A 15532-nucleotide genomic window follows, 5' to 3' on the forward strand; every position below is an offset into this window, starting at 1 on the left:
GAAAATATTTGTTGGCATTTACTCATCACTTCTGCTCTCTGCTCTACGAATAAATATCTCACCTCCTCAGCATACCTTTAAATATCTTTTTCTCTGCATTTTCTCTCGCTAGACAAAGTATTTGCCTTCCAATTCTCCATCTCCAACTTTAAAACTCTGTTGTTCCTGTGCAAGTAATGGCATCATCTCACAGGAGACGATGTTATTACTCGCTTCCACCCCCTTTCATCTCCTTATGCCCGCTGACTTTTCTCACACAGCCAGTCTTAGAAATTTGACAACCATTTGACTCCTCCAAGCCAAGGTAGACGTTCCCTTCCTACTTCTGGCAAGCTGGTCTTCCACATCCTCCACACAAAACAAGCAGCTCCTCGCAGTTCCCATGCTGTCTGCTCTTCTCTCCACCTTGACCCTGGAGCCACTTCCCCTTCTCCACCTCCTCCCTTTCATTTTCTCTCCCTCTTTCCACAATCCCTGCCTCCTTTCATCATCGTGCGTCACCCCCACCACACCTTCGGCCCCAGCCTGTTTCTGATGCTTTATACTCTTCCTCTTCCCCAGCGTTCCTTTCCTGCTGTCGGCCCCTGACTGCCCCCAGCGTTCCAAGCCCAAGCTCTTCCACTTACAGCTCTATTGGCGTCCTTCAAAAGACCATTGCTTTATCCACTTTATTCTGGTGTTTCGTCTGGAGACAATCAGTCTTCAGATGAAACAAATGGACTTGGCAGGACTCGTTGCTTGCCTGCTTGCCTGCAGTAGTACTACAAGGTCAATTCAATTATCAATGTAAGGAGTCTCTTATTCTTGTGATGTCCTTTACTGGCAGCATCCCAGTCTATTCACTGACAAGCATCAGCAAGTGGGTACTTAACCACCGGCTCATACACCATGGCTGTGTTCTGGTTAGTTCTTTCAGGTAAACAGAGCATCTTCTACAGTTCATCACGGAATTCCAATTTTTACCTCAGACCTAGGTTGGTGCCAACCTTCTGGAGCCTACCACGCTTTGCCTATATTCAAACAAATTCATTCAACCAAAAGAGTGCAGACCATACTCTATGTCTTGAAGAGCTGCGCATCAATGTAATGGGGTTGTTTTGATCTCTTTTGGGATCCTGGTAGCCACATCCTGATGGACAGGTTGCCATTTCCTCAGCCAGTTGAGTTACACCAAATAAACTCTCAATACATGACCCGAATAAACTTTGGTGCTGTGTTGAATTAATTAGGATTTGACAAATAACTGAAATGTTGCTTTTTTTGCTATCAAAGGCTGAGGTAAAATTTTCAGCATACAAGGGGAAGCAAGGTAATCGCTATTATAAAGCAGCTAACAACATTTAATTTTTGTCCCTTAAAGAAGCTTTTGTATACTATAATCTGTCTCAATAGGAGGAACAAGCAACTTGATTAATAAAAACAAAACCTTTTGTTTGTCATTCGATATTATTTTATTTATTTGCTCCTTTGATAGCCTCTGATAAGGATCTGGAAAAATTTTTTCCAGTTTGCCTGCTGAGCTGGTTCTTCCCCTGGGGTGTAACTACAGAGATAAGTTCAAGATGGCATCTGTTTCACTATCCAGACTTACAGATTTACAGCTGTCAGGGCCTCCTGTTGACTGTACTAAAAATGTTTGAGCCAGCTGGCATTTTCTGCTGATGCTAATGTATATGATCAACCTAGTTTTCCATGTAAACATTTTACTTTCATCAAACAAAAGTGCAGCATTTTATTTCTTATAATTAAATTACAGTAGTATTTTCTTTACAGTACATATGTACCAAGTTGCATCCATATAGAGTGTGGAAGAAAGCAATTACATTGATATCTCATGTCCCTGCTGAAATCAATAACAAGCACAAACAACGATGCAATGCAGTACGAATTGTTTTTTTACATGGGACACTTGGGTCCTATTTACAAAGTGTTACAAAATGGAGCATGGGGGTCTTGATCAGAAGGTTCGGTGGAGATCAAATTCTACACTTGCACTTCCCTGCATATAAAAGCTAGCGCCGCATGCTAGTACTCTGCATCTCACATTGTCACAGATGGGCATGTTTCACATCCAGTATGACCACGATCTTACCTTGATTGTGTTGATCCAGGTTCAGAGTCACTCTCTTGCCTCTTCAGCCTCAATGCTCCACTGAAATCAAGCAGCTCTGCGCCCATCATACCGTCGGTGTTTTTTCTTCCAGGTCGCCTGATGTGAGCAAAGCGTCCAGAAAGTCTGAGCGACTGCGGCACCTGTCCCCATGGCAGTTCTGTCCCCCTTCAATTTTCATCTCTGTCTTCCTCATCTTGCCCACACTGTTCTCATTCCTTCCCCCTTTCTTCTTTTCCGGTCGAGAATCCAACGCGCCACACCTACTGTATGTCGCGTGCCTACTGTATATCTGGCATTGTAAGTGTATATACCCACTGTAAGATCCTCGATTGCTGCCTCCCACTTCTCACACATGTGTGAGCACACAACATCAGTCTGTACTGGATCTGGCTTTCTTGTTCACCCCAGCACTGTCCCTAGCTTGGGCCCAGGCAGCTAGGCAGCTACAGCAAAGGGGTCTCCCATTTATAGTACTCTTCCTTTTTTGGTTGGTGTCTAACTAGAAGTATTATCAGAGATGGATGTGGTTGTTGCATATACTTTAATTTAACTGAATTTCTACATTAGTAGGTTCTTGCATTTGCCAGATAATTGTTTCAATATTCACATTTAATAGTGTTTTAGGCCTAAAAGTGGTTCACCTTTCACTGACAGAGCATGTCTCCCATTCAAAAATGTTCTGTATATGAAACGTACTGATCTTTTAAACAGGACGTTTAGCTGTCATCTACAATGTCACACAGGACTCATAAATAGAAGCATGAGCATGAAATGTTCAAAGCAGTAACAGAGATTCACACTTCAAACATCTGCTGTGAAACTTGGCTGTCCCATTTTGTTCACCAAAGGTTGCCAAGTTTGCAATAAATGCAATTTCTCCTCATGTTCTTTCTCTTCTGCATTTTCCATCTCTGCAGTTATTGTGGTCCAGCATACAGTATACTCGCTCATAGTGCCTCCCCACCCTTCCCCAGCCCAGTCGGCCTTACAGTACGTGCCCCCAGAGGGCTGGTATTTAATCTCACCACCCATAATCAATATTCCCAGACCTTCCTCCAAATTGCAATCTCGCCTTGCTCCTAGTTTCATACACTAGGGCCTTTCATTTGGCTTTTATTTATTTAATTTCTGTTTTCTTCAGTCTTCCTCCTTCAAATTACACAGCCACCAGCCTCCGACCCTGAGTTTGTAGCCTCCTTGCTTCGGGCCAAAGTCATCAATGGCTTTACGATCAGCCCCTATGATTCACCTCCTTTTCCCATTTACTGGGAAGAAGTGATTCACAATCAATCTTTCAGTCCCTCATAATTCTCATGTTTTGAGAACTTGATAAGCAGTTACAGTATTTTTCAGTAATCCTTACAATTTTCCTGTTCCATACTTCAAAACATTGTGTTGAGAGTTTCTGTCTTGCATGCTGATGACTAAAACCAGTTTTTGAATGCCGTCCTTGTAATTCCTGGAAGGTTTTCAGTCTTGTTTACAACTTTGTGTAGCTTAAAACAAATCAATATTTTACTTCTTTTTTTTTACTAAGATTACTACTGTTTGAATGACAAAAAGGAGCCCTTTATTATAAAAAATGCATAATCAGTGATAAGGAAACAATTTGTGCACCAACAGTCCCTTCGGTTCTAATAGCCACCACTCAGCTCTGTGATTTTGAAATCGAATCTGAGATGAGACATGCCACTATTAAACCGAGGTCATAAGGAACAGATTGCACTTAAAATAATCATGTAGAAATATGGCTCCTTCAAGGTGGTAAATGACTGAGATTATTACAGAATTCTAGCTAAGCAAAGCAAGACAAGACATGCATTTATTTCTGTGTGGGGCAAAGTCTATTTGTTACTACAGTCGAACGCTCATTCTGTATTGGATGTACATCACCTACCAAATTAATCATTACAAACTTCAAAAAAGTCAAGCGCTCAAACACAGAGAACTGGAAAACCCATAGTTGACTGGGCATGTAATGGGTTACAGGTACAGTAGCTTTAAATGCTCTAACATCTGAAAATGAAAAATGATAAACAGGCCCATTTATTGAATTTTGTGACTGAAAGCACAGATGGGCTGTAAACACGACGCTTCTCCATTCCTGAACGTGGTTGTTGTGTGCCTGAGGTTGTGTATATTAATTTATATAATTATATACAGATGTTACTGATCAAAGTTACAAAAAAAAACATCTTAGTAGTGGCAGCACAAGCCTCTACAGAAATCTACATTTCACAATCTGTAAAATACTAATACTGTGGTACTGTATGTGCGTCTACTGTAACTAGGAATTGTATTGCAGTTAAGAATTAGTTTGTTGAAATCATTGGTCAACATTGCATTCTGTATGCAGTTACTTTTTAACCTCATTGAACTCTGTTAAATCACAGCACATTAAGCACATTGCAGCTCTATTTTTTAGAAGAGAAGAAAAAAAAGAATAACGGCAGATGGACTTTTTCACAGCCCTTACAAAGAGTAAGCAGTATACAGAAATGACTTTGAACTCATCAGTTTTTTTTCCTCCCTCAGTCTGGGCTTGCTACGTTACTTTGGATTTTGCCATGCCCTTCAACAATTTGAAAACATGCCACCAGATGCTGAGTTACAAAATCCAAGGACCCGATTCACATTCCACGCAATGTAGATGCAGGCAATGACCATGAGAGAGGCTTCCAATTGCAGAAGACTCGTAACTTGTGAGAACACTCCACGATCTCAAACAACACTGTTGTTAACGTGGTGTTCATTAATTTCCTTTAGAACATAAACACGTGCAATGAGTGTACTTTCACAACTTTTCTTTTAATTTCACTGAAAATTAAAATGACAAACATAAGGAAAATGATGTGACGTGAAAATACGTGTGAACTTAAAGAGTAATGGTCTGCACATTTGTAAATTTTAAATAGGTCTGAGACTTATTTTTTCCAATAACAAATTGACAGAAGAAATAGTCATCTTTTGACTTGGTTAGGATATAATTAATTAAGATTTAGCATTATATTACAAGATTTGGGTAGGGTTAAACTTGGGTTGAATTAAAGGTCGAACTGCCTCTTGGTTGCAAACTTTCTTAAGATGTCATTTTGGTTCAGGCCAGGAAGCCAAAATCTTAAGGATAAAAGACTTGGAAAAGGTTATGTACTGTAGCAGTTAATAGTAGTTCAACAGTTCAGTCATCAGGTGGAATAAAAACTAGAAGACCAATGAATCCCCAGGAAAAGGTTAATAGTTAACTTTGAGGCTAGGATAAGAGATGTGTCTAGAATCATTAATTTGGCTGAGTCACTGAATGGTGTTACAATTAATTTGTGTTTTACTCATAAATCTTGGTGCCCATTTACAAAGCTGACTTTGCTAGAGCAGTCCACGTAAAGCTCCTTGCTCAAGCAAACAGCAGCAATGTCCCCGCCTGAAATTGTGAATCTCCACTCAAGAATCCAGACCCCCTAACCTCTACTCCACAAGCCAAGTTACGGTTCTACAGGACCAGGATTAATTTAGGAATCGTGTAGGACTGGGTTGTACTGTACCTAGGAGATAACGACTCCGAGAATCAGATTTAAGGTGGAGCTAGGATTAAATCCATGGTAATAGCAAGTGAAAGTATGACGAGAAATGGAGGGAATTGGATTCAGAATAAAGAGTTGGGTTAAGAGCTAAAAGTAAACTAAGTTAAAGAGCTAGGTTTCTTCAGTTACTTTGTGCTCCTTCGCCAGCCCCAGATTACAGTGCCATCTACTGTCACAGAATGGTAATGTAAATAGTAACCTGTTGGCACATTACTAGCCCAGGAGCCACTTGACTATGACCACACGTTCATTTTTTGTTCAATTGTTCAAATATTAAATTTGAAAGAATATAGACAATATTAACCTCAATTGAAATTCTGTCTAGATGACAAGCATACTGTAACAGGACACAGGGGAAGATCTTTCCTGACATAATCTTACATTATATTTAATTAAGGTGCATTTTTGCCTTCCAGCTTTTATGCTTTATTATAATTTTATTTGATTTTTTTTACCTGAGCCCTGTAGGAATAAATATCCCTGATCAGCTTGTTATAGAGAAAAAATATCTACAGTAAGTTACAAACACTGTACATCATGACAGTTTAAAAAAAAAAAGAACAGTATGAGTAATGTTTTTACTCTGGTAAAAAAAGAGGACTGAATCAGGAAGGGACCCTTCTCCATTGCTTTAAAGGAATATAGCTACTCAGCCTCTCTCCATGCCTTTATGAGGTGTACTGAAGGTAGTTTGAGAAACTTTAAAGTAAAAAAAAAAACAGAGAGAGCATGAAAATCCCACACAGATTAGGAAATCATCCCAATCTGGAATGAAACCCAGGACCCATGAGCTGTGAGACAACACTACTAGCTGCTGTCCTAAGAACATCACCAGCAAATACAAGCAACTAATCCTTAGAACTTTTCAGTTTATCGTCTCTGCATTCACCGTAGACAGACTCTGCAGAGGGTCTTCTAATGAAGATGTCAAATCAAAATGAAATACTGTATATCTGCAAGGAATTAATCCACCTGACATGAAAACTAGAGAGTTCAATAATCAAATCACCACACAATGAAAACATAGGAACTATATAATATTTTAATGAATTTACAGTCAGAACCTATACAAACAATACATTTATAAAATATATTCTGTACATAAAACCATATACACATTTAACAAGATGATTTGAGCTTCCAGACATTTTCAAGACATCATTTATTACACAGGCATGTAGGTTTAACATTTACTGTACTTTGCCTTCCAAAAATACAGTGTGCAAATCAAGGTTATTTATTAACATGCTTTTGCTATAACATTAGTTATATATACTGTAGAATACACATTATGAAGACAGGCTGCAGTGAAATAACCAGCTTTATTTTTTTCCTCTTGAACAGAGCAAACCTTTCTTTGTACTGTGGATAATGGCACTAACCTTGCCTATGTCCTACAATGGATTGCAGATAATCAGTTATAGAAAGATATCAAATCCAGACATGTAAGTAATTAATTCAGTGCTGCAATGAATATTCCTTTTAACAATCTAAAATTACATAATACGGTAGACTGTTGTAGTTTTATTGATAGAATGTTTTTTAATTGAAACAAATGTGATGTACAACTTTTACAAGAAATCTCGGTGGACACAAATCAGTCGTAATTTCTCAACATAATGATTCTAAACTAGTGTGTATCAAGGTAATTCTCTAGTCTATAGTTCAGACAGACGGCTGTTGATGTTTACTTCTTTCTTTTTTTACCAATGATGAAAACTGTTAGCACTCTTAAAATCTGTTTTTTCTAAATTAAATCACTGGGTATCGGTCAACAGAATTCTTTTTGTTGTGTGTTCCTTAGAGAAATTAGATTCACTTCCTTGCACTGTAAATACTGTATGATTCACTACTTCCGTAGAAGCAGTCTAAAGACACTCCTTAGGAATAAGCTAAATGCAAAAACATAATGGAAATAGTTTAAAGGTTTTTGTGAAAAAGAAACCTTGCAATCAGTTGCTACTGTACATGTCAATGAAGCAACATTGGAAAATAATCAACTGGAAAAGGAGCACACTTTCTCAGTGTGGAGTGAAAAGATGATACCTGAAACCAATGCCCCTGTTAATGTTTGTTAATCTGGTTGACATACAGAGGCATTCAAAGTATAGTACTTTTAGGTAGGAATAAATATGAAATCTAGCAACTCTAAGCTAAAATGAGAATGACCAAAATGTTAAAAATATATACTTACTACTGTAAATATGACCTTTAGTGAGAAAATCCATTTTCATCCAAGAAAACCAAAAACTGCTGCAGAAACCTCTGTTGCCGTAGAACTTCATAGTTCTCATAACTATAAAATTGCATTTAAACTGATTGTTTTAAAAGGATTCTTTGAACAAAAGTTGATAAGGATCAGGCTCTTTTGTATTTTCTATCATGCCTCATGAGAATAAAAGCAGCATAATAATGCCATACAGTGTGGATGCCGAAAAAATATGCATGCCAGTTACTAAATCTGTCAGCTTTTGGAAGAATGATGTACTGGCTAATTTATGCACAATGAATGGAACTGTCTGTGCCTCAACACCTTATCTTTGGAGGGTAAGAACTGAAATGTATGAGCAGGTGGACACAAGAGATATGTCAAAGCTTATGTTCTATTACAATCTGTCTGGCAAATAGAAACCATTATCATAACAAACCTTCCAGACCAGCAAATCAGTACAGTTCAGTTAAATGTTTGGAAATTTGTAAATCAATGTAACTTATGAAATTATATATATTTTTTAAATAATTCAATCACACTGCCAAAACATACAATGACAATGTTCCAAAGTATCTACAATAGAGTCTTATATTATGGACCAATCTTCAAAATGTTTTTTTCAACAGGAAGGCTATAACACAATTATTGAAAAAGAAAATCTAGAATGGCTAAAACACATCTTTGCTTCTCTTTGTTGTGCAAGACATCTTTTTGAAAGGAACACCACTGTCTGGAATGCAAAGTCACTTGTCAAGAACAGGAACAGGAAGCTTGCATGGATCCAACACAACCTGAGTTAGCATTAACGTTTCAACACAGTTAAACGTATTCATAAAGTTGCAATCCAAGCAAATGGAGGAAAACACCATAGACATGCATAAAAAAGATAAAAAATAGTTATTTTTAATAAAAATACATATTTTCCAGATCTGCAGCATTATCTCTTATGCAAATTTCCAACACTCACGAAGTGAAATTTCAGTTGTACAACCATTCTAAACATTTTACACATACACCGTGAGACTATACAAGCTGGTTTGAACATACAAAGGTCACCACAAACCCAAATATATCACCTGCCGTTGAACATGATTTTGTATCAGTCTTTTAAATCTGTTATAAGCTTAGCAATGTAAGCAATGGTAAGACGAGCTAAGGTCTGTGGTGGTCATTTTTGGTGTTTATTTTCTGACATATGACGTTCCTTTAAGCCTTTTGCTAATCGTATTTCCCTATTAAAAACACTAAGAATCTGCTAAAAATTTAATAAGGTGAGCTGCTTTTCACTGAATGGAAAGTTCAGTTGCCTCAATAAAGAACAGAGATGAACGCAGTTCATAATGCAACAGAATCACAACTACAATATTTAAAATAATCAGGGTTAATAATGATAAATCATCTTATACTCAGAGGAAAAGGAATACATTAGGCTATATAGGGATCTATCTAGTGAAGACACTTTCACTGGTATTTGCATTTTGAAAGAGGAATGTCTTTGCAAAATAAACACCTAAAAGTCAGAACACTAGCTGTATTATCAGAATGTTTCACAGACACCGTAACAAACATTTTGGGAATTCTATTGTTGTCAAGACGCTTACAGTAAGAGTGCTGCCATCAATATTAGGTAGACTATATATACACATACAGTTTATGTATTAAAAATAAATCTCAGATAATTGGAACAGCAATTAAAACATAGACAACTTCCTAATAAAGAGGTAACCTGCACAGTAAACATTAAGCACCACTATTCATAAGGATGGTCCTATAAACGTTACCAAGTCAAATCTTACAAGAGAGGTTCAATGCTCTCTGAACAGATAAACACTGATAAAAACAATAGGTTTGCCTTATTTGACAAATTCCTGAACAAGCTACTTGGAGCTTTCTAAATAAAGAGGTGGTTACATTGATTCTAATTCACAACAAACAACTGCAGCATTCTTTAAAAGTGAGGAAGATGTCCTTTTTGGCATGCATTCTACAGTGTAACATTGTATACACAGCACATGAGACTCAAACACATGTATTTAATTACTGAACGTCTCATAGTATACTACAGATGTCTTTGCTGAAGGCCTAAATTAGTGCAAAAACTATCCTTTAGTATTTTGTTAGTCACAATCTAAATTCTGACATTTAACACAAAATGTTAATGTTTTTTTTAGTAATGTGACTTACAGACTGTGAGCAAGTCTATAACTACATAAAAGCATTTGTTTCATTCCTTTAGGAACAATTCCTTTTTTGGCATGCACTTCTTTAAAATGGGTCAGTTTTAAGGATTTAATTCCAAGATTATGATGTAACTAACTTCTTCTGAAGTTCTGAAGTTGACTTCCCAACCAATATAATTTGTGCTGAATTTCTTTAAAATGCAGAGCATACTGATAATTTACTATTTATAATAGCACATAGTAGCAAACATAACTGGTAGTGCTCGTGGGAACACAACATGTTATGATAGGGCTCAGTGTCAGAGATGGGCTTAACTGCTAAACACAGAATCTGCTTATGAACGTGATGTGGAAAAACCAAGAACAGACAGCTTGACTGCCATCCCCCCTTTAATACAGTCAGAAGCATTAAAATATTTCAAAAAGTACTTGACAGAACAGTTTTGGAAAAAAAAATACAGATCTCATTGGCTTTCATATATATCTCTGCAATAATATCGGTTAAAGCCATTAAATAAAACACAAAACAAACATGAAAAAAAAGAAGACAAACTGAAACATCACAATAATACGTAAAGAGAAAAAATTACACAGACCCCTTTGTAAAACATTAGCGAGCTAACCAGACAAAAGGACACCGATGAAGCAAACAACTGCACACACCCCCAGTTGATCATTCTTTTTGAAGAAATACTGAACTGGTGGAAATTTGACCTTTGGGCTGAAAATGCAGCTGGGATCAATAGTGTCAATGGAAGGGAAGGTATCCATCAAATTGGAGTTCTGTTCAGGTTAAGATTCCATTCCACACAAAGCAGCAGTTTCTGTGCTGTGCACACCAGCAGAGGTGGGGCTGAAATCAGTGGTGCAAATAAAACTGGAACATGTGAGGCATCATCGCCTACAAATAAAGGAAACATTTTATTGTCCTTGGAGATGTATGCCTTTTCAGTTAACTGAAATAGGCGCTCAAAGTTCTGCGTTTTCTAAGACTGTAAATCGTGTTTATTTCAGAGATTTGTGTTAATGTGCTGATCATTACCCAGTTCAGACCAATACTTAAAAGGTCCTACCTTTGCCTGACAGTGCCATAGGAGTCAAGCAGCTGGGAGCTGGCCAGTTCCAGATTCCAGTCATACGTCTCTAACATTTTAAGACATTCTGCCCTTGTTTTTAGCCCCAGGCAGAACAGCTGCTCAACCTAACGGGGGGGGGGGGAACAAACGATTTGAAATATACTGTTTTTGAAAAGGTGGTAACTAGGAAAACAAAAAAGGCCTTCACTCCTGAAACAACAGTCTGCTATTTTTAATATCAAACCAAATATGACTTAAATTGTGATACACAACAAGTTATTAACTGGGATACTAACACCACCGTAAGTAACAAGTCTTTATATATTTTTATGAAACAAATATATATAGCTTTGTTTTATGGTATTTTAAATAGTCTCAATAATCTTTTGTAGTCTTTCTACTTCTCAGTAGTCCCTGCTACAGAAATGTTAAAAATGCAGTGTTAAAGGCTACCTTGAGATAGTGCACTGCCTTCTGAACATTCCAGCCATGATTATGCAGGGCAGCCTGGCACTCTTCTATTGTCACTCCATGGACAGCATCCTGCACCTTCACACGAGACATTTAAAAAAAACTTCAGAACCTCTATGTACAGTATTGTGCCTTCAGCAATGTTTAATGACCTTCATCGTGAATGTTAAATACAAAACACATTTTAAGTTCCAGGATGAAGGACTTAAATACAAGATATAGTGAATCTCATCTATAACTTGTTTTCATCAGTGTTACAACAAACAGGTGTAATGGATGGTATTGTACACGGAAAGTACTGTATTATAGAAGGCAAGGTTACTTACTAATTTGACTTTATCCATTGACCTGGCACTCTCTGATTTTCCAGCCTGTCCATCACAGTTCACTCTCTGAAGGCTGTAGGGCGTTTTCGCTGTGGTTTTGACTCCATGTGTGTTGCTGTTGTTCGAGGAGAAATTAGCTCGAAGGTCTGACTGTTGCATCATGGGCCTCACTGTTGCCGTAGTGACTGTCCTCCTGGAGGAGCTGTCCTCAGGGCTCTCTGCCTCTTTGAAAAACTTCTCGTACTTGTCTAGGTAGGGCGGTCTCTCGGGGAGGAGGTAGTAGTGAGTGCTGCTCACTTTCTTGCCATCTTTTACAATGGGCAAAATGCAAGGCCCCTTGGCACAGTCCTTGCCCTGTGCTTGAATAACTTTGGGTGTTGCATACTTGGGGTCTGACGCAAAGCTCTGGGTTGTGGGCATTAGTTTGCTAGGGGATGTGGAAAGGTAGGAGCCGAATGACGCTGCTGAACAGAGGCTGGTCCTTTGCTGAGGTGAACCCACGTGGAGGCTCATGGGACTGGGAGTTCGGGAGTTAGGCTGGGATAAGGGGTCCCGAGGGGGAATCTGCGGGGGTTTGTCCTTGTCCTCCTCGCCCCCCGAGGACGGGGAAAGATCCCCAGACCACCTCCCGTAATCGTTCCGTTTCATAGGTCTTGGGGGAATGGGTATCCTGGGGGGTATCTGGGGCTTGTCCTCAGAGAAGGACAGAACAATGTGCTTGTGCACATCCAAGCTGTTCGGGCTTGGGGAAGAAGGCAGAGAGGTAACCACAGGAACGTTAAGCCTCTTCATGCACTCCTGCTGAAGCTCCTCGAAGATCTCTGCTGACTGGGAGAAGTTATTCTGTGGGTTCTGCCTGCAGGGCAGAAACAGATTGTCCTCCACTTTGGGCTTGTCCACTGTGTCACCCTCTTGTACAAAGCTCACGCTGAGCTCTCCGCTCTCTTTGACTTTTTGGGCCCTGGCCAACCTATATTTGGACGGGTCATCCAGCAGACTGGGCTCAGAGCTGTTAATCGAGGACACCTCAATGTCTTCCTCGTCCTGAGCAACATCATCATAGGCAGGAGGGGCCGGCAGGGGCTTGGAATCCCAGTCTACTACGGGAGTAGGATGCAGGGGGCGAGGAAGGATACGAGTCGGACTTTGAGGAGGCGTTTTGTCCAATATGGAGTCAGCCTCTAAGACTAACTTCGCTAGCACGGGGATCTGTTTCTCCACAACAGGAGATGGAGTGGAAGGGGGCACTTCCTCCTCAAAGTCAATCAAGGATACCTCGTTAGCACCCGCTGACCTAGCTCCGCAGCTCTGCCGGTCTCCTGTCTTCGTTGCTGAGACCCAAGCGGCAGGCTTCACCAGTTTCAGCCCCTTGACTGGTCCTGGCTTTTTCAGGTACAGTTTCTTGATGCCCGAGGCTGTCAAATCGTCCTCTTCTGTCACAGGGTCATAACAAGGCTCTAAACCCAAAAGAAAAAAAACATTTGCTCACTGTGATGATTTTACTACATCACAACAGTCTTTCCTGAAAATACTTGAGCTTATAGCCAAGCTTCAAGACAGCAGACTGTTGTAATGTGTACCAGTCACACCAGTGACCCTTTTAAGTTATTTTTTATTACCCCGTTACATCTAGTTGTTTTTTTACACTTGATTAAACGCATCATCACTGCATGCATAATGTGTAGAACAACAGATGACACAGAGCTCAGAGTTCTTTAAACAGTATGTATAATCTATCTGGAAAAAAAATAACACCACACACTTAAATCTTTCGGCACGTTCATATGAAACGATGTCGCAAAAGGTCATTAGTTCATAGAATGTTAATTCACCATGCGACAGAAGCACAATAACAAATTACAATTAGTAGAATCATTTAGTTTTCACCCCCGTTAATGGCAGTTCTAAATGCAGAATAAGTCTGTGAATCCAGTGCAGTGTCTAGTGCAAATTTAAGGCTGCAAACTGCTGCAGACCAAGCACAACATTCACTCCAGTCCAGGCCAATAGGTAGAGAAGGTGCACAGTGTACCTTTGAAGAGTGGAGCTAGTATAGAACAGAGAGGGCAGGAACAGTGTTTGCACCAGACTGAGCGCCCACACTTACTCTTGACAAGAATCACTGGCTGGGGGGGGCGAGGTGGGGGCTCCTCTGGAAAATGCCACAGGGCGTAAAGATAAGGAATAGGTGAAACAGAACAGAGGGAGAGAGAAAGAAGAAGAGTGAAAAGAGACTGCCATGTTATTATTGAGCCAGCACAATGAAGGACGTGGAGAAGAGATGGAAATAACTAGTTTATTAAGTAGCACCTAGAAGCTCAAGTGCAGGTAGGATTCGAGTGGCAACAGGACACTAAAGGAATACTTGATCAATTCATCAGAAAATGCACTATATAATCATTAGTATTAGTATTATCATTAGTATTAGGTTAAACATTTACAGGTTGTGATAACAGTATAGTTCCATACCTGACTACCAACTACCAAATAAACAACTGTACCCTTGAATTTATCCCTGAATCGAAAAGAATACTATTGCCACTATTCCAATAACACAAAATAATAAACAAGATAAACTCATTCGACATTCAACATCAATTAAATCTTAAAGAGAAAAACTGTATGCAGCTGTTCTTTACAATTCATGGTAACCAAGCTAATTAAGAGGTATTATGCCTTTATGGGGTCCAAAAGAGAAATCAAGCACAACCAGCACAGAAGGCGAAATGTTCCACATTACAACAGGCTTTCTCACTTTTTGCCCGTCCTGGTAGCTGAGTTGGTCTGGCGGTGTTAAAATCCATTCCCAGCACGTCTGGAGGATCCATGGGATTGCCCAGATACAGACTGCAAGAACAACAATGAACAAGACTAACATCTTCCTGAACTCCGAGGCTGAAATCTCCAGCCACTATATGAAGAACAATTCCATTCCTTTCAGAAGGGAACAATGGGTGACTGCAGGAAGAGCAGGTTACCCATCCCGATGGGTTTTCTGGTTTGGGATGGTGTTTCCACACATGCTACGTGCAATGCTGGTCATCAATGGCACTGCCTACTTATGTCAGTAAATTTAAGGAGTCTAAAACAGCCGATAATTAAGACTGACTGTCTTTAGTCCTGAGCAGTGAAGATTGCAAGGCGTTTTGATACACGCATTCAAAACCGTGAGAAGTGCCGACAGTCAACCCACTAGATTACCTTACTTTTCGCACATAAGCAAGAAAACAAGGGCACAACTGGAGGTTATGAGGAAGTGTTTTTAGGACAGAGGAAGGGAGACACTTTTTCACACAAATGGTGGTGGAGTTTCCCAGAAATCTTCTGAAAAGGGCTGGATGAGATCCTTAGGTGGATAAGCTACTAGCAACCAAACAAGAATAATGGGTTAAGTGGCATCCTCTTGTTTGTAACATTATGTTGCAATACTAAGAACTGTATAAGCACCAAGAATTGCATAATATGTTTCAAATATGTTCCAATAATAATTGCATATTGCGTTACAATGCATAAAACATTACTCTAAGAGTTAAGTGTTTAAATAGCCTTTTAAAACACAAAAGAGAGAAATTCTGA

At 39.2% G+C, this 15532-nt stretch overlaps 1 protein-coding gene across 4 annotated transcripts in view; it reads right to left on the minus strand.

Moving 5' to 3' along the window:
• Positions 1–6721: 6721 nt before the first annotated feature.
• The window catches only part of tnk2a (tyrosine kinase, non-receptor, 2a), a 57154-nt gene continuing 48343 nt past the window's right edge, over positions 6722–15532 (minus strand). For 2 of the 4 annotated variants that reach the window (XM_088914479.1, XM_088914478.1), the window contains 6 exons: positions 14712–14803; positions 14064–14108; positions 11957–13413; positions 11613–11708; positions 11157–11284; positions 6722–10984 (listed from right to left, as the gene is read on the minus strand). In XM_088914479.1, the coding sequence (XP_088770605.1) occupies positions 10978–10984; positions 11157–11284; positions 11613–11708; positions 11957–13413; positions 14064–14108; positions 14712–14803 (1825 nt within the window). In that variant the 3' untranslated portion in view covers positions 6722–10977. The remainder of the gene's footprint in view (positions 10985–11156; positions 11285–11612; positions 11709–11956; positions 13414–14063; positions 14109–14711; positions 14804–15532) is intronic. The other 2 variants (XM_088914481.1, XM_088914480.1) reach the window with 1 other exon arrangement.

The sequence above is a fragment of the Atractosteus spatula genome, chromosome 4 (genome assembly GCF_055471065.1).
Source record: "Atractosteus spatula isolate fAtrSpa1 chromosome 4, fAtrSpa1.hap1, whole genome shotgun sequence".
Taxonomy (NCBI): domain Eukaryota; kingdom Metazoa; phylum Chordata; class Actinopteri; order Semionotiformes; family Lepisosteidae; genus Atractosteus; species Atractosteus spatula.